At 41.3% G+C, this 21,582-nt stretch overlaps 1 protein-coding gene across 1 annotated transcript in view; it reads left to right on the forward strand.

The window, feature by feature from the left end:
* Positions 1-2,588: 2,588 nt before the first annotated feature.
* The window catches only part of LOC111866634 (integrin alpha-PS3), a 49,704-nt gene continuing 30,710 nt past the window's right edge, over positions 2,589-21,582 (forward strand). Inside the window, exons 1-10 of the mRNA XM_023855767.2 lie at positions 2,589-2,623; positions 6,433-6,568; positions 8,482-8,582; positions 11,931-11,979; positions 14,122-14,214; positions 15,550-15,644; positions 16,306-16,527; positions 17,706-17,814; positions 18,239-18,424; positions 20,917-21,090. Of these exons, the coding sequence (XP_023711535.2) occupies positions 2,597-2,623; positions 6,433-6,568; positions 8,482-8,582; positions 11,931-11,979; positions 14,122-14,214; positions 15,550-15,644; positions 16,306-16,527; positions 17,706-17,814; positions 18,239-18,424; positions 20,917-21,090 (1,192 nt within the window). The 5' untranslated portion in view covers positions 2,589-2,596. The remainder of the gene's footprint in view (positions 2,624-6,432; positions 6,569-8,481; positions 8,583-11,930; positions 11,980-14,121; positions 14,215-15,549; positions 15,645-16,305; positions 16,528-17,705; positions 17,815-18,238; positions 18,425-20,916; positions 21,091-21,582) is intronic.

Consider the following 21,582-nt stretch of genomic DNA (forward strand, 5'->3'; position numbering starts at 1 on the left):
TCTCATAAATCATTTCCTTACAATAAGTAACTCCATTTAAACGATTTTCGATGTTGCTCCCAGTCCCTCCAAGAAAAATAACACATCCTCTCGCTACTAATTAGGGTATAAAATGAAGCGATCTCGAAGCTGTCTTACACTGTCTCATAAGTTGAGTTCTGACATATCATCTTCCTATATTCCAAATGAGAATAAATCCATAGGCAATTTGTGGATCACACGGCTTCGTCATGAATCTGATCCACGTTTTCACCTCTGAAATTTAGTCTTTAATATAAATAAATAGGGGTAAAGAGTAAGTAAAAGTAAAGTAAATGTATCCTGTAACAGGCCATGAAGGCCCATAGGGTTGTGAGAGGTTGAGGTTCCCACATTTTCTAGACAATCGGCTCATAGATGGCAGCAAGGTTGCTAGCCCTACGCGCCGGCCGCCGTGGGGTAAAGAGTAATTTACTAAATATTAAAAGAGACAATGAAAGAACAAGTTCATGAAGAGAGTTAATTGGGATTATACTACTCTAAGACAGGAGCTCTCTTTCCATGGTGACAGGTAAATAAGAGGCACACTAAAGCAAACTGAATATAGGTTCCGTTAGAAACAGAAATCATAACACAAAAAGAGGGAGATGCATTTTTTAACTCCATATATCTAACACAACTAATCTTCTTCTTTTCGACTACCAGGGGTCCCGTGAAAAGGACCAATTTTTCACTACACGAAACTCAAGGAGATTGATCATAGAAGATAAAGCTCTCCCTGTAACAGGCAGTGAAGACCCATAGGGTTGTGAGACGCCGAGGTTCCCACAGTACTTCTAGACAATAGGCTCACATATGGTTGTAAGATTGGCAACCTTACGCACGTGCCGACCTTTGCCCCACAGGAGGATTCCTGGCACTCGTTTCTGCTAGAGGCTCATTCGACCCCAGGGCCACAGTGAGGCTGGAAGGATTAGGTCAATTGAAAAATCCACCTCATCGTGACTCGAATCCTCAACCTTCCGTCTTGTAGCATAGTGGCTCAACCAAACGCGCTACCTCGTGCCCCGAGAATGCCAATAGCGAGCAATTTTACGGGATGTATTCTTATTTTATTTGAAGCTTCAAAAATAACCGAACAGAATATAAACAGTCATTGTCAATGAAAACGAAATTAATATTCTTGCTATCATTCAGACCTACAATTATCGCCGTAACAAGTCACATTAATCATGCCCATAGGTAAAGGTAAATTTCCCCAAGTCTCTAAATAAGTACTACGCCATAAAGACGTGTAGGGTAGTCGAGATATAGCTCCATCATGCTTAACCTCTGTACTAGATGGAGGTGAGTGGTCAGGTTCACGTCCTGGCCTCTTTAACCTATGGAGAGGGCCCCCGGGACACATTGGATAGGAGGGTTGGGGGGGGGGGAGCCGGAGTCGGGTCGGTCTGTACGCTGTAGAGAGCGAAACATTTCTTCCCATGCTCCCTACGTAACCCGTGATTACGCATATATATACATATATATATATATATATGTGTGTGTGTGTGTGTGTGTGTGTGTAAAATAATTTGTTACAAAAGTTTGAATTAAATGTAAAGATTTCCAAAATACAGTAAATACAGTATTATCAAGTGTATGTTGGATTTTGAAGAATTTTTAAACGAAAGGACATACGTAAATTTCATGGACTTTCAATAAACAAGAGGATGGAGCATCGAAAAGAAAAGAATAATAGTAGCCACAGATATGAGAACCTTAAGGTTATAGGCCGGGAGCACGTGACTAGATAAACATTCATGAGAATTACTGAGGCATATGATGACTAGATGCAGATACACTGGAAGGCGCAGGTGGCCCAAAATAACATGGAATTGGAGAAGAAAAAATAAGAGGTCGAGAATTACATTTTTAGGATGGTATACGCAGTAAGCTTTCTGATCTACGAAGGTAAGGAGAAGACATATTCTTATGAAAGAGTTAATTCTATATATTTTTCAGGTCTATATATTATAATCGGCTTTGCTTTTTAGAAACGTGCTTAATATCTCTCATTTGAAAAACCATGATGGACTGGAAAAGCTTATTTTGTACCCAACCTATTTGACTGCTAGTTATTTTACGACTCAATTTTGTTATAAATATGCATACAAAATTATTTATTGCAAATTTAAGTAATTTAATGTAAATTAATTAACATTCCTATTAATTCCAGTTTTGTCACTATATTTCCATTCACAGATTATTTCAATCAAAATTCGCATAAACCAGAAATCAACCTGTTCAATCGTTCACATGAATCACATCAATCGTGCAACATGCTTTCCTAGCGCCAGAAATATTTCATTAATATTGTCTGCTCAGTTATTAAGTTGTCACAATATATTGAAATCACATAGACTAAATTAAAACGGATTTCTGACGTCCGTTTGGTGTTAAATATGCTTCAATTATTGACTTAGGTTAATTAGTATAAACGTACTAAAGAAGTGAATTTAGAAAACTTAGGAAATTATGGTAGTTGTAATTGTAACTTACAGGAAACGACCTTAACCCAGAAGGTAAATATTCACAGTACAAAGATTATGCCGGTATTGGTGGGTCTTTGGAAGCAATGGGTGACAGAAATGGATCGATTGTGGTAAGTCTGAGCTTAAGTTGAATGCACAATTAATTGGAATTTGAATTGAGACACATGATAATATGTTAATACTGTCGATCGTTGCCCATGTAACGCGACAAGTAAATTCACTCGGGTCTCTGATTTGGTGAATACGTTTATTGGCCAATTTCATTTTCACTCACAAGTACAAATATTCACAACTTTACTATCACAGTTACAGCTTCTGTTGTAGTCGAAGCCAAACTAAAAACTGAGTACTGACTCGCTGCAAAATTTCCCAGGATGCTCTCAAGCAAAAATTTTCTTGGTTCCCAGCCCCATTGAACTCATGACCGTATTTTACCGTCTGACTGAGTCTGAGTCTCATTTTAAGACGGACGCTCAGTCGGCCAGTCTGTCATGGCATAAAGCAACCTTGTGGGGCTTGCGACCAGATCTTTATTATTGTTTGACAGTTACGGTCTTGTTTTTATGGGAGCCCTCTCTGACGAGAGGACGGGTCTGTCGTTTACAACACCTACTGGTCCTTGCCAGCGCAGTCTTTCTCGGGTCCAAGACCCTTGGTACTGGAGACCATATATTACTGTGTCAAATTTGAGACTTTCCTTTCGTCTCCTCCTACGATTCGTCCAGGGTCACGGTGGAGGTATTCGAACACGCCTCCACACGGGCCTACCGTCTGACTCAAGTCAAAGTCAAAGTCACATTGCGACTGACGGTCAGTCAGTCAGTAAGTCTTGGTGTCGAGCCCCATTTGGGGCTCATGACCAGATATTAATTATTATCGTTTGACAGTTACGGTCTTGTTTCTGTGGGGCGCCTTCTCTAACGAGAGTACGGGTCTGTCTTTTGTATATGCTACTGGCCCTTGCCAGCGCTGTTTTACTCGGGTCCAAGTCCCTTGGGACTCGCGACCATATTTTACTGTCTCAGAATTGAGACTTTCCTTTTCATCGCCTCCTACGACTCGCAGGGTCACGGTGGAGGNTTGTGGGGCTTGCGACCAGATCTTTATTATTGTTTGACAGTTACGGTCTTGTTTTTATGGGAGCCCTCTCTGACGAGAGGACGGGTCTGTCGTTTACAACACCTACTGGTCCTTGCCAGCGCAGTCTTTCTCGGGTCCAAGACCCTTGGTACTGGAGACCATATATTACTGTGTCAAATTTGAGACTTTCCTTTCGTCTCCTCCTACGATTCGTCCAGGGTCACGGTGGAGGTATTCGAACACGCCTCCACACGGGCCTACCGTCTGACTCAAGTCAAAGTCAAAGTCACATTGCGACTGACGGTCAGTCAGTCAGTAAGTCTTGGTGTCGAGCCCCATTTGGGGCTCATGACCAGATATTAATTATTATCGTTTGACAGTCACGGTCTTGTTTCTGTGGGGCGCCTTCTCTAACGAGAGTACGGGTCTGTCTTTTGTATATGCTACTGGCCCTTGCCAGCGCTGTTTTACTCGGGTCCAAGTCCCTTGGGACTCGCGACCATATTTTACTGTCTCAGAATTGAGACTTTCCTTTTCATCGCCTCCTACGACTCGCAGGGTCACGGTGGAGGTATTCGACCCCGCCTCCACACGGGGTCCGTCTGACTCAGAGTCAGAGTCACGTTACCACTGACGGTGTCTGTCTGTCTTGGTGTCGAGCCCCAGCTGGGGCTTATGACCAGATATTTCTTTTGTATGAAAGTTACTGTCCTGTCCATGTGTAGCGCCCTCTCTGACGAGAGGTCGGGTCTGTCATTTGTTAGCCGTCTGACTCCCAAGTCCAAGCCACATTGCGACTGACTCCAAGTCCAAGTCCAAGTCCAAGTCACATTGCGACTGACGGTCAGTCAGTCAGTAAGTCTTGGTGTCGAGCCCCGTCTGGGGCTCATGACCAGATATTTATTACTGTTGAACGTTACGGTTTTGTTTTTTGTGGGGCGCCCTCTCTGACGAGAGGACGGGTCTGTACTTTTTACATACTACTGGGTCTTGCCAGCATAGTCTTTCTCGGGTCTGAGTCCCTTGGTACTCGAAACCGTATTTTACTGTCTCATATTTGAGACTTCCCTTTTCGTCGCCTCCTACGACTCGCAGGGTCACGGTGGAGGTATTCGACCCCGCCTCCACACTGACTCGTCGAAGCTGGACTCTAATATCACATGTACTCGGACTGAATAGAGCGCACCATGTTCAATGGTTCGGTTTTATCAGTTGTCAGTAGTCGTTTCCATGGATATCCTTCCATTTCCGGGGAGACGCATTTGTTGTTTCAGCGTTTCCTAGGCAACTCCCTGCTAGTATTCCGTTCCGACTGAAGTACACATGTTTATCACAGTGGTTGTCATGCAACTGCCTCGAACAATCCGTTACTTAGGTTTGCTAGCATTCGGATTCAAAGGCGTCGCAGCGGAAACTCTGGTCTTTGCCAAGGAAATCAACTCTGATCTCAAACATTCCGACTTTCTAAAGGCACGCCACAATATGTTTATACTACTTTTAACAATGCGGTTTAAATTAAAGCTGCTAAGAAGGAAATATCTGTTCTTTGGAAGGTCCTGCATGGCTTTATATTTCCTGCACATTTCCACTAACTCCATAGGACTGAGTGGGAAGCCACGAATCGTTCAGATACTCAAGAATTTCCCAATATTTTATGGAACAAAAAGTTCATTATCCTGTTCACGGCAGCCCTACACTGGTCCCTATCCTCAGTCAGATGAATCCACTCCATACCACCTCATCCTACTTCTCTAAGATACATTTTAATATTATCCATCCACCTACGTCTAAATCTTCGTAACGGTCTTCTTCCTTCTCGCTTTCCCATCAGAATCCTACACGATATGAATTCCGCATTGCTTCCTTGTATGCTACATGTTCTGTCCATTTCTTCCTCCTCGTCATGATCATCCGAATTATATTTTGTGAAGAACACAAGTTACGAAACTCCAGTTGTTCAGTTTTCTTCCACCTCCTGTCACTTAATCTCTCTTCGGTCCGAATATTCTCAGGGTCTTCAGCGTATGGTTTTCCTCTAATGTCAGGATTTTTGGAAATCTTGCAAAACAAAATAGTAGATCTCACTCGTTTCAGATTTTAAGTCTGTTCATGATGTTCTAGTTAAAAGAAATATGATACAATAAAATAGTAAGTGGACTTTTCCTGTAATTCGTAAAGCATTTCACGGATTTCTGTTGCAGCCTGATAATGGGAGACGTTCACACATGTTGAGAAATTCCGTTCTTCAGCCATATTAGGCTATAACAGGCCCACTATACTCGTATATAAGGCTATAAATGAATTTTTGTAGGATGTATTTGATGTTTAAAAAGAGCATGAGTCTTTCTCTAACAAATATTGTGGTGGTCAGTCTGAATAACGCCTTGAAGTATTTTGTTTTCACAGTTTGTTAAAAGGGAGATTTTATATTCTCTTAATTTAATTTTTTTTTCCTAAAATACGGCGTCGTTTATCAAGTATTATCGCAATGCCTTTGACTTATGTAAATGTATTAGTTCAGATTGTAAGAAAGAAACCTCCTCTGAATTTAAACATTAAATTAATAATATTTAAATATTAAATATTGTGTATATAAATCAAAATACAGTATGTTATGTTTGAAAATGAATGAAACTTAACGGAGCAGAACTTGGGAATACACCTGAAGTCATCCAAATAGCGTCTTGCAGACCATCATCCTTCTGTATTGAAAAATTGAAGTGCATGATTGTACCAAGTTTGTCCTCTTCTAGTATTTACTCTGATATTAAGAATACCTCGTCTGTTCTATGACTATTAAGTAAACCCACCGGATTTGTTTATGACTCCATTTATTTAGGTTTGTGCACCACTTTGGACAAACCGCTTCTATTCATCCAAAGGGCATGAATATGTCACTGGAATTTGCTACGTCACAAACATATCGAATTCTGAGAGGAGTGCTGAGAAGCTAATGCCTCTTAAGAAATACTCAGGTATGTAAAAGTATCCATCTGTATCTATCTACGACTCTACGGTCCTTGAGGACCCTGGACGCTTTATCATTTTCTTAATTTATACACAATCGGTAGGACTCCTTGGACGAGGGATCAGCCTGTCTCAAGACCGCTATTTACACAAACAGAGAATAAACGCGTGCAGACCATGCCTCGAGTGGGATTCGAACACACGATCTAAGTGTTCAAGCGGGGCGAAAACGGTTCATGCCTTAAAACGTCCGGCCATTGTGATCGTCATGTAAAAGTATATGAAGCATAGAGCGCGCAGTCGGTATAGCGACTCGCTACGGGCTGGAAGGCTGAGGGGCCGGATTTCGAGCCCCGTTAGTGTAATGGGGGTAAAGCCTAAAGTTTACCAGTCAGCTCCAAGAAGTATCGAGGTCAAGAATACGTGGATCTAGAAATCCAATCTTCCATACGTCTTCATGGCGTAGTGATTAATTATTTAAACATATTGACAACTTTAACTTTTTATATAAAATAGTTGTATTCATTATAGATATATGTGAAATCACATGAGAATTAGTAACTGGAATCAACAGTCTGAAGTGAGATTTGATGTTCTTTGTGTTCTGGATTGTGACTCCTTGTAGAGTGAAGTTTGCCCAAGTTACGGAGCACCATAAGGCAATACGTTTCTTTAAAGTATCGCTGAATTTATAGAAGTTTCTATTATGCGACATCCCTGGATGGAAGCATAACATAAGATCCTGGACAGGAACTTGTGGAGGAGGCCAAGACCCACACAGAGTTGTAAAGCCAGCAAAGAAGAAGAAAGACAATATTTAGGATTTTAGGTTCTCGCATCGGTGGTTATGGATATTTCTATCTTCTGGAATATAGAGCGGTGTAGTCCGTTGGAAACCAACCGATCATTCAGAGGAATGCGTCGTCTTCATTTTCAGGATAGAAGAGTAAGTCAAGCAAGAAACCAGCATTAGACAGGCAACAATCTGAAGCTGATTTGGTAAAGGTTGAAACGAATATTGCTGTTGTGTCCGCGAGCAGCACGCGAGCTTAACCGGGAGCAGCTTGGAGCTATACGAGAATTCCAGTGTATGCATCCTCATGCATTTTCTGGGTTCGCATAGCCACGTAGAAGCATTTGATAGGGCTAATGATGTTAGACTTCCAGGTTGCTGCTTGTAGGTCTATTTAAAAGTGCTTTATTAAATGCCTACTCTGGAATTGATTATTTCTCTATAAAATTTAATCACGAGAAGTTCATAAAGATAAAATGCGTTCATGAACCTGAAATAAGAAAAGCTATATTTCATTGGAAAACTTTATATCAGGAGCTGAGTGTTATTGGGTGTGATGCAGAGTCACAGATAAAAAAAAGATACAAACTAAATTGCCTGTAGTCCGCAAGCGAACTATACCGACCAAGCGACCGCCGTTTGTCGGCGAAGTTAGTACCACCTTTTGCGGATAGAGGGTGTCACGTGGCCAGTGCAACGGATCCCCACGGCCGTTAATATCGGTTTTCTAGACCGGAACCGTTATTTCCTTGAAATAGCTCCTCAATTATCCTCACAAGGCTGAGTGGACCCCGTTCCAGACCCTCTACTTCTCACAAAATCTGGTATAGCCGGAAATCGAACCCGGAATCTCTGGATCTTTAGTTAAATCCACATTAGGTGCACGCATTAGGTTGCTCTCGCTGATGAACGGTTACGGCAGTGCGAAGAGTAACACGTGTACTGATCCCGCAACAGAATTTTCCTGAAGCTAGACTGTCTTCAGCAAATCAATGAAACATAAACTCGTTAAAGTCATTGAGGTAAATTCTGCCAGCGAATAATTCGGCAACGATTGGTGAAAGTTTATAGCAGCAGGTTAAGTATTAAATACATTTATACTTTCTAACCCTGTCTATTTCATTCCAGATATGTATTACAAAAAGAAGCCCCACGACCCAGACTCTCTACGAAATATCTCGAATTTTCATGCTTTCGGACAAGCTGGCATGTCTGTGCACTTTACCAAGGTGAGTCACAAAGATTCAGAATATTTTATTGCTACAGTTGCCAGAATGCTGAAAAAGAGTTACAAATCGATTATAGTTGGAGTGATTTTCTTTTTGATTTTAAGGAATTGGATATTTTTTCATGATGACATGCCTGTTTTTGCGTTTCTTGCCATTATTCTGCAGCTGCAAATTCAGAAGTCTCAACTCAATTCAATTCCTCTGTTCCCAAGCTCATGTCCTAGCAGGCTCGCGTCCCGAAACTAGACTTTTCACTTCCCGACTCGACTACTATTCTGCACGTCACGTCTTCAGATTGTGTCCCTTTATAACCCTTCTGCACGGACCACACAAAAAATACAGCTAGTATCGATAAGGAGGCATGTTTAATGATCCGTTGCCTAGCATTGTAGGTCCTTCTGTTGCATGCGTACACTTCGTGGGAATGTATTTTCCGAGTCGTTGCCTAGCGGTAGGTATATAATTTGCTCACCCATATTCAGTACAACAGATTTTGTTCTACTGACCGAACGGCTTTGTTTGAATGGTAACATTTCTGACTTTTTATGGAGTGGTGACCAATTCTAATCCCGAAAGCGATGCTAGCGATTCTGCGAGTTTTCGTGGCTTTAATCGGTCTCCATGTGCAAACGCTGATATATTTCCTCATATTAGGCCGCAACCGTTTCCTTCCAAATCCTTTCCATTTCATTCTTCTTTTTTCAATTATTCAATAATTCGAGTCAATTGTGGACAGTGACGTTATACAGAGTGGGTCAGACTCAATTAGGCAGTTTTTGATCATTAAAAAGTAACCAATCCAACAACACACGGGATAATGGGAAAGTACCTTTTGTTGTCGATAGATGGCAGTATCATACGGCATGCTGTGAACGAGGTCAATACTCTGCCTACTTAGTGCGCATCGAGGAAACGTCATGGCCCGTAGACGGTTGTCTATCGAGCAGCGTGTAAAATGTGTGCGCCTTTTCTCAGTTACTAACAATGTATCAGAAGTCCAGCGCAGGATGTTGGAATAGTTTGGACCGCCAGCAGTCCACAGGGACACAATCGTCCGAATAAACAGGCAGTTTGATGAAACTGCCAGTGCTTTGAATCCCAAGCATCCTGGTCAGCCGAGAACTGTCCGAACTGCTGACACACAAGCATGTGTTGCTGGGGAACTGGCATCATCTCCTCAGAAATCGAAGTCTACACGCCGTTTGTCGTCCCTACTGGACATTTCGAGGACAAGTTTGCGGAGAGTTTTGAGTGACATGAAGCTGACGCCATACCATCCACGGCTTATTCATGTTCTTAACGAGGACGACTTCGACAGGCGACTTGAGTTCGCCGAGTTGATCCTGACCAAGTTTCAGGAGAACCCTGGCCTTATCCGGAATAATGTCTGGACTGATGAGGCCAAATATCACACATCAGGATCGGTCAACAGACACAACTGCGTGTTTTGGCGGCCAGAGAACCCCAGTGCCACCATTGAATACGATTTCCAGCCCCCGGGAGTGATGGTGTGGGGCGGCGTGACGTACGAAGGACTGATTGGCCCGTTCTTCCTTGAAGGTTGCGTCACGGGGGAAACCTACCTAAAGTTGCTGAGGGAAAGTATCATCCCAGAACTTCAGAGGAGAGAGAACTTTGATGAACTGTGGTGGCAGCAAGATGGGGCCCCACCACACTTCGCCAATATTGTTCGGGCGTTCTTGCATCAAGTTTTTCCTCAACGCTGGATTGGCCGTCGAGGGCCTGTGGATTGGCCAGCCCGATCACCCATCACCCCACCAGACTTTTTCCTTTTAGGTTACCTCAGAGACAAGGTGTACGCTAATCCCATTGACAGTATGAAACATCTGTTTGAGGTGATTGTTCAGGAGTTCAATAAAGTTCCGGTGAATATGTGTAGAAAGGCGTGTGAAAATGTTGCTTTGCGTCTGCAAGCCTGTGTTGACTTAGGTGGTGCCCAGGTTGACCAGCATCTTGAAAATCGATGACTTCTGTGTGTGCGATTCCATTTTTGTAACCATTTCAATTGTTAACATTTATCAATAAAAATAACATCTAATCAAAAACTGCCTAATTGAGTCTGGCCCACCCTGTATAAACAACAAATAAACAAATGGAAGCTCTTTTAAGAAAGGAAAATTACAATGAAGACAGTCGGAGAGATTTCTACTCAGGCAGTGAAGCATGTGTAGATCTATAGTCTTCATTCTGTCGTGATTTCAGTAACCTCGTTATATCGATCGTGTCATAGCTTTTAGTCGCCGGCTTCACATTGCGGCTGCCCAGTTTGAATCCCAGGCCAGATCACGTGGGATCTGTGGTAGAGAAAGCGGTACTGGTGCGGGCTTGCTCAGTGAACTTCGTTTTCTCCTGCCAATTCTCTTTCCATCGAATCCTCCACATTTGTCTATCATCCTAGTGGTGGCAAATATCACCAGTGGCGCCAGTAGTGGCCATCTACCGAGTGTATTCGGTCTCTGACAACCCGAAGAATTATAAAAGAAATAAAAACCAAAAAGTCTTTATCATTCGGTCTCTTGGCATGGGCAGCAGGGAGTACGTTGCAGTACATTACCTATTTATCCCTTATCTAATTAGAATCCCTAATTAATGTTGGAGATATTTGTGTATGAGAGAAATGTAATGCTTTTATTATTTTGGATGTCTCACGATCTTATCTAGTATATATTTATTTGTAAATTTGGCGATTGATTTTTCGAATTTATTCGGCGCTAGAGACAGTATCAAACGGAATATATTTAGAACTATTTTTTTAAAAATTCGTTTTTATCCAAAAACTGTTTAATGTGCAAATTATAAATCTTTCTTGTTCACTTAAAAAACTTTGTGTAAGAAATTATGGGGAAAAATGTTTGATTTGAAATTCGTATAAATTAGAGTCTGTGTTAGAAATATAAAAACCCGTAATACCGGTAAGACACCCAAAGCCAGAGACCCAACTTTCCTTTAAACACTTATGAGCAAATGGCAATTCACAACCCACGCAGACTGGAGAGTTTGTGGCTTGTCAAACAAACCAGTATGCTATCTACCGGCATATTTGTGAATTAGAATGTGGCCACTTCCCTTACTAGAACCAAAATATATATACATGCCACATATGAGATTTCATATACTCGAATACTTTGGCGTCGAGCGCCTGAAATATAATTCTAGGTCTGTGGTTTACTTTTGAAAATAACAGGGGACCAAAATATGGACGTCTTAAGATTATGAGTATTTTATACACTTCGTGTATATAACGTACAAAAAAGTAATCAATTTATGCAGAATGCATTTGGATGCGTAAATAGAGTATAAAATTATGTTTGTACTTTTTGTTTCTAGGAAGGAGATGAAATATTAATAGGTGCTCCTGGAGTTATGGATTGGACAGGTATGCTGGTGATTATTAACTTGAATATTAGGCGAGTATTTTTATAAATACTGCTTTTTAGAAAACAAGAGAAACATTGTTTTGGGGCCCACAAGAATGCTCGTAAATATGATATACGAGTACCTCCCTTTGGCTACAGTTCTCAGAACTGAGTGACATAATCAATTTTATCAAAATAATTCCTTCTTCTAATTTTTTCATTTGAAAAATAAGGGGCTTATGCTGTGCAGTACCGAGCCTCTTAGCTGAAGTAATAGCGGTTCTCACTTGCATTCGGGATGTGCTCAGTTCGCATCTTGGCCGCGAGGCCGATTATTCTGGCAGGTTTTCGGCATTTTCCTCAGCTTCTCCAGGTGAATAAACGGTATAGTGAGAGTTAAAAAGTTTTTGATGATGATACATTAGCACAAATACTTTGTTTCTGGATATTATCCACCGTAGAAGAGCCGGAATAGCGCAGTCGGTATAGCGACTGCCTACTGGCTGGACGACCATGGGGTCGGAGTTCGAGTCCCGGTGGGGTCAAGAATTTTCACTTCTCCATTGCGTCCAGACCAGGTCTGGGGTCTACCCAACCTCCTATCCAGTGGGTACAAGGGACCTCCGCGAGGGCAAAGAGGCAGAGGCGTGAAGCTGACCACTCATCTTCAGCTAGTGCCAAGGTCAAGAAAATATGGATCTATCTATTCACTCCCCTTACGCCTTCATGGCGTAGCGCTTAATTAGTTAAGCACAGTTACAACCTTATTTTTACCTTACATTATCCATCGTCTTGTCTTTATCTAACACGCCGCCCTCTTTATATTTCAAAACACAACCTTTCGGAGACGATTTTGTCTCAATTTTCAGGTAAAACTTACTCAGTTGGGCCGAATGGATAGAGCTAGTCTCCTAACTCTCACAGATGGTTTGTGCTGTGCTTGGGTTGTATACCCTATCTTGGTGTTGGTATAGGTGTCCTGAGATAGGGACTAACTCTATCGATTGGTCCCAATTCTGTAGGTTTTACCTGAAGACGGAGACAGAATCCAGTCTCCGAAACGATGTATTTTGAAATATAAACAGGACGGTTTTTAGATGAAAACAGGATAATGGATAGTGTCCATAAACATAATACTTGAAGAGGAAAGTACTTTAAATAGGGCACGACTACCATATTCCACAATCTTTTTAATTTAATTATTCATTACTCATCTTATCATTTGACACAACGCAATGTGAGTTATTAAAAATATATGTAAATAATCTGCAAACCTTACATATTTTCATTTCTACAAAACACTCAGTACTGTAACTGTTCACGTACTATTTCGAGACCTTGACAATAAGTTGTTCTGCAGAAATAAACACAGACATGTACGAACAGCTTATCAGGAGGTAGTTCGGTATTTGGAGACCAATAGGAAACCAGGGTTTTGTCTCTATCTGTCTGACCTGTGTTTATTTACGCCTCGTATAAACAATAAAGAAAACAGGTTAACCTCAGTGTACAGCCTAGAGAATATATTCTGTACACAGTGGTTCGATTTCCGATTGATGTCAGTATTTCAGCAAAATAAATAAATGCATTTAGACGAAGAAAATATTATGAAATTTTTCACCATTGATTAGGTCGGACACTTTTAATCCCATTTTTCCCAAATCGATGGCTCTTAGAAACTACAAAATAATTATTTTACCATTTTGGTCGTGTTCGTGAAGAAGTCGGTTTCTTCCTTTGATGGCACATCAACCGTTACAAATATTTGAATATAAATGGGAATCTTTTGATTCAAGAGGGGTGAGTATAATAGTAAATTTACAGCATTACACAAATAGGGAGTTAATGATTCATATACATCACCTAACTAGGTCAGTAAAATATAGTAGACCACATTGGGATCGGTATATGCTTAGGATGGGAGCGACGAGGAACGAACACAAAATTTTGGTTGATAAACCTCTTAAGAAACGTCCACAGGTGTAATAATGATACATGTACTCGTCAAAGGCAGGCTTGAAGGAAGACGCACTCAGTTCGCCTAAAACTATTCCAAATAGGAATTGTGATCTGTATTTTTGAACAGTAACGCCATTTCAGGGTCTCTTGGTGTTGAACAAAAAATGCATCTTTTTTACGATACGTTTGTTGTTTTTTGTCAGGTACTGTTATACGCTACAAGGAAAATGACCACAAACTTACGATTGTACCGAACCCTTTGAGAACTTTGGTGTTAAGGAGTTACTCGTATCTAGGTAAGGGTTAGCAATATTTGTGTCTAGTTTCTATTAACTTTTTGCCTATTTATGTTTAGTTTTTCAGTTTCCCACTACCTTTTGTTTGATTACACGATCATATGTATCTAGAATAGTCCTCTTTGCAAATCAATTGATTCATAAACTGTGAATCATAGTATTATTGTAATGCTAAGCTTACAATATTTTTAAATTTAAGATGTAAATTAAATTTATATAGTTTTCCTCTGGAGAAGAAACTCATTTTACTCTATATATGCAGGTCCTGTATACCTATGTTAATAACATAATATGTATTTAAATTTAATATAGATTTAGATTAGTAATCAAATATTTTCCTTCAGCACAGCTTCTGAAACATGTAGCTTCATTAGTTTCTTGTACTGTAGGAAGGGAAAACGAAACGCAGTTACTTATGATTCCTATACTAACTAGTAAGTAAGCAAAATTTACTTTTATAGCCTTAAGGGTTTTAAGCTTGTATTGTGACATGACTCCTGAACGCCGGAAGTGTGCAGTCAGAGAAATACCGCAGAGACGTCCATTGCTAGAAAACGGCGCTAGACAAATTCTCGCAGCAACGAATATGCTTATGGAAACCAGAACGCGACTAAGAAATTAACACATGTGTCCGCAGCAACGGATAAGCACACAATAATAGAGGAACTGCTGGAGGTGGTGATCCCTATTCGGTTCTTCTTGAAGTTATAAAGGGAGGACACGTGCGAACGCTGAGTTCGGTTCAGTACTTGAGTTCAGCATCTATGAGGGAACTGAAGCAGGAGAGCAAGAACAGAGCGAGTTCTCGACTGTAAACTGATTGTGAGTTACTGTAACTGATTGTCATTAAAACTGGTTATAAAGAAGATGTCAATAAATCCAATCATCCAAGCCAGAACCCGTTATGATTAGTCACGAACCCGCGGACACGTGACAGTATGTATGTATATATGTGTCTGTGTGTGTAAGGGGGACAAGGAATACTTATAAGTGAAGAACAACCACTGTGATGATATCATTCAGCATTGAATCTGACAAATTATGGACCACGAGACCCATCTTGGAGTTTTTATTTTAGGGAGGATTATTTTATAATTATTTTAGGATGGAAGCTTCTCAGAGCAGTTTCCGTAGACGCCTCTGGTATTGTCTGAACCTGCAGATTCTGCTACTGCATATTAATCATAAACGTTTGTTCTTTATTTTTTGAACCCAAAATATCTGCAATAGAAAGGAAGGAGCGTTTCTCCTTCAGCCAGTTACAGAGATATAACACAATCTGCTACTACACAAGACTTAAAGGAGTATGCAGACAAATATTTTTTATTCCGTCAGGTTACTCGGTCTCATCTGGAAAATTCCTCGGTGAGAAGAAGAAGACTTATTACGTGAGTGGCGCACCAAGAGCAGGGGCGAAGTACCAAGGAAAGGTAACATCCCATTTGCATGAAGTCGCAGCCCCTCTCAGTCCTTGTATCCCTCTGCTTTCAAATATCAGTACCTAACCTTGCATTCCGCGACCCTTTTCCGAGGAACGATTTTATTTAAGATGTATAACATAAGTATATTTTATAGGGATGAATCTGTATAAATGCTAACTGAAACCCGGGATTAGTGTTCTTTTTACTTGTACAAATTCCGGTATTCTAAAAAAACACAACATTTCCGAAAATGGATGTTTTCGTCTTCAGATAAGGGGGCGTAATGCACTTACTCTGGTTGTTTCGTTAGAAAGAGCTAATTTCAATTACTTAGCAACTTATGTCAGTATAACTACGGCATATAAAAACCCAGTTATTCGCCAAAGTCAGCCCTTTCGAATCTACATAAACTGAAAAGTTTGTAAGTAAGTACATATACGGTGAAACACGCAGAAAATTTATCATGTAAATTTATGTTGTCATTGCATATGCTTAGTTAACTAAATTGAAATGAGAGTTTTCACTAATACGAAAACTAAATTGAAGAAAAAACTACGATTACTACGTATTACTAGCAAGGCACAAAAAATAACCGGCAAATAATCTAAGTTCGATGTTCAACTCAGTGAGCGGAGGTCCGAGCATAGTGCAAACGAACTTGCTCTCACAGGTGTATATCTTCGATTACCACGTGGCGACCAATAACAGTGAAGAGCACAGGATGGAAATTATCCGTGAACTGGAAGGCGAAGGGATGGGTGAGTATTTTGGTGCTGCATTGTGCGTCCTGGATGTGAACGGAGACGGACTGGATGACGTGATAGTGGGGGCGCCACATTACGGAGAGAAGAAGACATGGGACCAAGGCCGGATCTACGTTTATATCACGACAGTAAGTGGCATTTAATTCGTCAGTTTCTTGGTAATTATTGTCATGACGTTTATTCTATTAGGACATAAACCAAAGTAATCTCCAGCAGAAATCAGTAGACAATAACCTTTACAGTCACACCCCTGTAAACCTCAAATCTCTCACCAGTTTCTCGCCTTTGTCTTTGGCTCACCTAAAGTTTACATGGGTTCCATGATGGTTCGCATTCAACTGGGAAAGAATTCCATGTAATTTTTGTGTGTTTGATCCATTAGGACTTGTATATATTGGGCAGGTTAGCACTGGATCAGGATTTGTCAATTTTCGCTCTCCCTCTCCTTTTAGCCTGCAATTTTGTAGCCAGGCCGATACTAAAGATTAAAGAAGTGTAGGATACATTTCGGGGTATGGGGTTACCGTTAGGAAGAACACACAGCTCAAATATATACAGAATGAAAATCTTTTTCTATTCTGTTTTGTCCATTACTGCTCTGTAATGAAGCCGTTACATTCATACACAAGTAAATCTCCCCTTATCTTCTCCTGTAGAAAAGATAAATTTGTTATGCTTTGGACGAAGATTTTAACATTACAATTACTGCACATTCAAAGGGGTATTTCTTTGTATAAGTCATTGCTTCGGATTCAAGTTATATTTCCACACTAAGATTTCACTACTCTCCAAAATTATATATATGCAACTGACTTCACAGGGCCACAGATATCCCCTAGCTCTGTGCCTACATTTTTTATTATTTTTTATTATTCTTAGTGGAGTGAGACAGAGTCCACTGTGGCCACTATTGGTCTATTGAACCAGCCCCAGATGATACATGAAGGTGATTGTGGAGCAATTGGTGGAATGAAGATTGGCAGGGGAAACCGAAGTACTCGGAGAAAACCTGCCCCAGTGCCACTTTGTCCACCATAAATCCCATATATATTAACCCGAGTTCGAACCCTTTGCCGTCGCGGTGGGAAGCCAACGACTAACGCCTGAGCTATGGCACTGCCTTCTGTGTCTACATCCTATAATTTTCAATGCTTCTAGTCACTACGAGGCCATATACTTTTTTGTTTTTCGTTCCTGTCACCAGGACGTCACCCCTCCCTGTATTCCTGTCTTACTCCATGTTCTAGTTTCAGTAGCAATGTCTAGGATGTGCATAGACGTTGTAGAACGTGTTTTCTTATGCAAGGGCAACCTGACATTCAGCACTCAGACGATAGTGGGCCCGCGGCGGTCCGGAGCCCAGTACGGCAGCGCTCTGTCCAGTTTGGGTGACGTCAATATGGACGGATACAACGGTAAGCAGTTAATTGCTGCTCATTTTCTCTTTTCGACAAACTCATAGTCTGTTGCTCGGTTTATGTAACCCTTCACATTACTTAGTGCTAAATTTAAGGCACTATTGCAGTATTTATTGGCAGGGACTGAGGAAAATAAGAAATGTTACAATAGGAATATGTTGAAGAGTTCTGTCATCTGGGATGTAACGCCGTGTAGCCCGTCGAAAGTCAACCGACGATTCGTCGGAATATGTAGATCCTACTTTCAGGCTGGTTTCTTGCTTGGATTATTCTTCGACCCTGAAGATATAGGCGATATGTTCCACCGAAACACCCGTTCACTTCCAACGGACTATACGGAGTTATATGCCAAAGACAGTACTCTTCATAACCACTGCTTGCGGGAACATAAGATCCTACACAGGCAATATATTTGTTTCAGACTTCGTCGTTGGAGCACCCTATGAAGAGTCAGGAACTGGTGTAATATATATTTATCATGGAGGACAAAGGGGTCCTAAAAGGGAAGTCTCACAGCGGATCATTGGCAGTGAGGTTCATCCTCAGATCCTGGGATTCGGAATTAGCTTCTCCAGAAACTTAGACATTGACAGAAATCATTATCCTGGTAAGTCAAAAATAGAAAATGATGGTTGTCTTTAGGTCGCTCCATAGCTTAGGCGGTTAGCCGCTGTCTTCCCACCGTGACGACCCGGCTTCGAGCCCAGGTCAAATCATGTAACATTTGTGGTGGGCAAAGTGACACTGGGGTTGGTTTTCTCCTAGTACTTCGGTTTCCCTTGCCAAGTCTCATTCCACCTACTGCTCCACGTACGTCATTTTTCTACATAGTCTCCTTCCTTTTCAATGCACTTGGTCCAGCGGTCCACAAGCTTGCGTACTCCCTCCAAGACGAAGGGTTTCGGTTGGTCGCTCAACCACTTATGCACCGCTTCCTTCGCTTCTTTGTCCGTAGAAAATCAAAAACCCCGTAAAACATCTTTGCGCGGTCCAAAGAGACGATAGTCGGAAAGGGCGAGGTCTGGGCTGTAGGCAGGGTATTCCAGCACCTCGAAATCCATATGGTTAATGACTTCAACCGTCTGGCCGGCCATGTGTGTCATGCATTGTCATGAAACACTTACTTCGACAATAGGCCTCGGCGTTTGGTGCGAATTTCAGGCTTCAGATCGTTGGCCAGCAAATCACTGTATCTTGCCCTTTTAATCGTACACCCTTTTTCCAGGTAGTCTTCTAGTATAGGTCATTTTGAGTCCCAAAAAACGGTTAGCATCACATTTCCCCCGGAAGATTGAGTCTTGAATTTCTTGTTCGGCCACTTTTAAATTTCTCAATCCACTGATACACACTTCTACGCGGCAGAGCACTGTCCCCGAGTTGTGTTGAGAGCCTCCGGTGAATTTGAGCCCCTGACACACCTTCCGACCAGAGAAATCGGATCACTGTTCTTTGTTCCTCCTTGGTGTAAACTGCTAGCGGAGCGGCCATGTTTACACTGTCACAGCATAAAGGAAAATGACGGGATAAAGGTCAAACATCGATCAAACTTCCTACCTCTGTTAATAATTATATAAATAAAATTTTGTCTGACTTGCATGTTTCGGTCATTCGTGGCCATAATCAAAAGTAAACTAACATTATGAAGGAAAACTTTACATAAGATTTTAAAGCATTATCTTTGAAGGGATTAGTGACTAGCGTGAAAATTAAAATAAAGTACTTAAAACCAATTAAAATAAATTTAAAAAACGTGATCTGATAAGAGAAGCCAGTAAATATAAACTTTTACTGTTTTTTTTTTGCAGTTGACAGCGTAGAATTTAATCTGTTCTTATAGTTGATGGCCGTGACATCGTCTTTATGGCAGTGCTTAGATCATCTAAGTTGATTTCATGGTAATGTTTGAGCGTGCAGCGATGGGCCAGTCCATGACCGCTTGCTACCGCATACGTGTATTTTCCTATTCATGAAACAGTAGTCATCCTACTAGATTCTAAAGGGTTCTGACGATGGCGTGTGACGCTGTGGATTAATGTGGTTTCGGACGTTGTCCATTATCCCGTATTCTGAACAACAGAAATATTCGGAAAATGGATCTGTTTCCTTCCTCAAATGAAGGAATGATTGGGGTTATCTCTTGTAAACTACTCAAAAAAGAAGTAGATGTCTCCCACCCACTCACATGAGGACGGAAACAGATACAGTTTCTGAAACGTCGTTTCTTTAAAATACCAGAAGATGGACAAAGTCCAAAACCCAGTAATTCTGAAATTAAACGTCCTACAATTAGGCCCTGTAGCATGGGGTGCTCTCAGCGTCGTTAAACAAATCACAAACGGATGAACAGTGTAAGTTTATAGCGTCAGATAATGATTCTGAATTGAATATGGGTAAGAATCCAAAAGGAAGTCGACATGGTAAGTTAAAGATAAAGTTGTCCCTGTGCTTAACTAGTTAAGCAGTACGCCATGAAGGCGTATGGGGGAGCCGATATATAGATCCATATTTTCTTGACCTCGGCACTAGCTGGAGGTGAGTGGTCAGTTGCACACACCCCGGCCACTTTACCCCAGAGAAAGAGCTCCCGGTACCCATTCAGTGGGAAGGTGTGTGGGCCCCAGAGCTGGTCTTGACGGTGTGGAGAAGAGAAAATTCTTGACGCTACCGGACTCGAAGTCCGACCCTTAGGCAGTCGCTATACCAACTGAGCTATCCCGGCTCTTAGGAAGTAGCCAGAGAATATTTGAAAATAGCGTCTGTAGATAGTGAGAGAAGATAAGGTATGATTACCACTTGGGTCGCGCCATAGCGCAAGCGGTTATTCGGTGGCTTCCCACCGCGGCGGCCCGGGTTCGATCGCGGGTCTGGTCAAGTGGGATTTGTCGTGGACAAAGTGGCGCTGGGGCAGGTTTTCTCCGAGTACTTCGGTTCTCCCTGCCAATCTTCATTCCACCAATTGCTCCACAGTCACCCTCTCCTAGCATCTGGGGCTGGTACAATAGGCCAGAAGTGGCCGCAGTACAAGGGTCTTAGTCCCACTCCACTAGCAATAAAAAAAATGATTAACACTTACGGCGTAATTGTATGTCTGTGTGATAGATATTGCAGTTGGCGCGTTTAAGTCAGGACACGCCGTAGTGCTGAAGACATCTCCTGTTATTACTTATCAAGCATCTATTGCCCCAAACGTCTCTAGTATTGGTTTCTACGCAACCAGCTTCAACATCACGGCATGTATAACATACAGCGGAAAGCACGTACCGTCTACTCTAGGTAAGTGTGTTCATGATAGAAATATCTTACGTACTTTTTTGTCTGCTTCTTCAGCACATGAATATATTTCAGTACAAGATTTCAGACATGTTTATTTCCTTTCGCCATCTCTAATTCAATGTACTGAGATACTCATAAGCACGCACATACAAATAAGAAAGCAGTAATGAAGGAAATTTCAGTCTCGTCTCTGGCATAATTTGCATAGCGGTTTACATAAAATTTAGTTCACTAAACAAAAGCCACTCCGTGGATACAAAATACGAGATTCTCATAAGCCCAACTATGAAAAATAAACTCTTAAATTTTTAGGTCTACATAGTAAAGTATTTGGGTAGCTTGTTAACAGATGATGGAAGGTGTACTAGTGAAATTAAATCCAGGATTGCCATGGCAAAAGCTGCATTTAGCAAGAAGAAGAATCTTTTTACCAGCAAATTGGACTTAAATTTGAGGAAGAAACTAGTGAAATGCTACATTTGGAGCATAGCT

The sequence above is a fragment of the Cryptotermes secundus genome, unplaced genomic scaffold, assembly GCF_002891405.2.
Source record: "Cryptotermes secundus unplaced genomic scaffold, Csec_1.0 scaffold967, whole genome shotgun sequence".
Lineage (NCBI taxonomy): Eukaryota > Metazoa > Arthropoda > Insecta > Blattodea > Kalotermitidae > Cryptotermes > Cryptotermes secundus.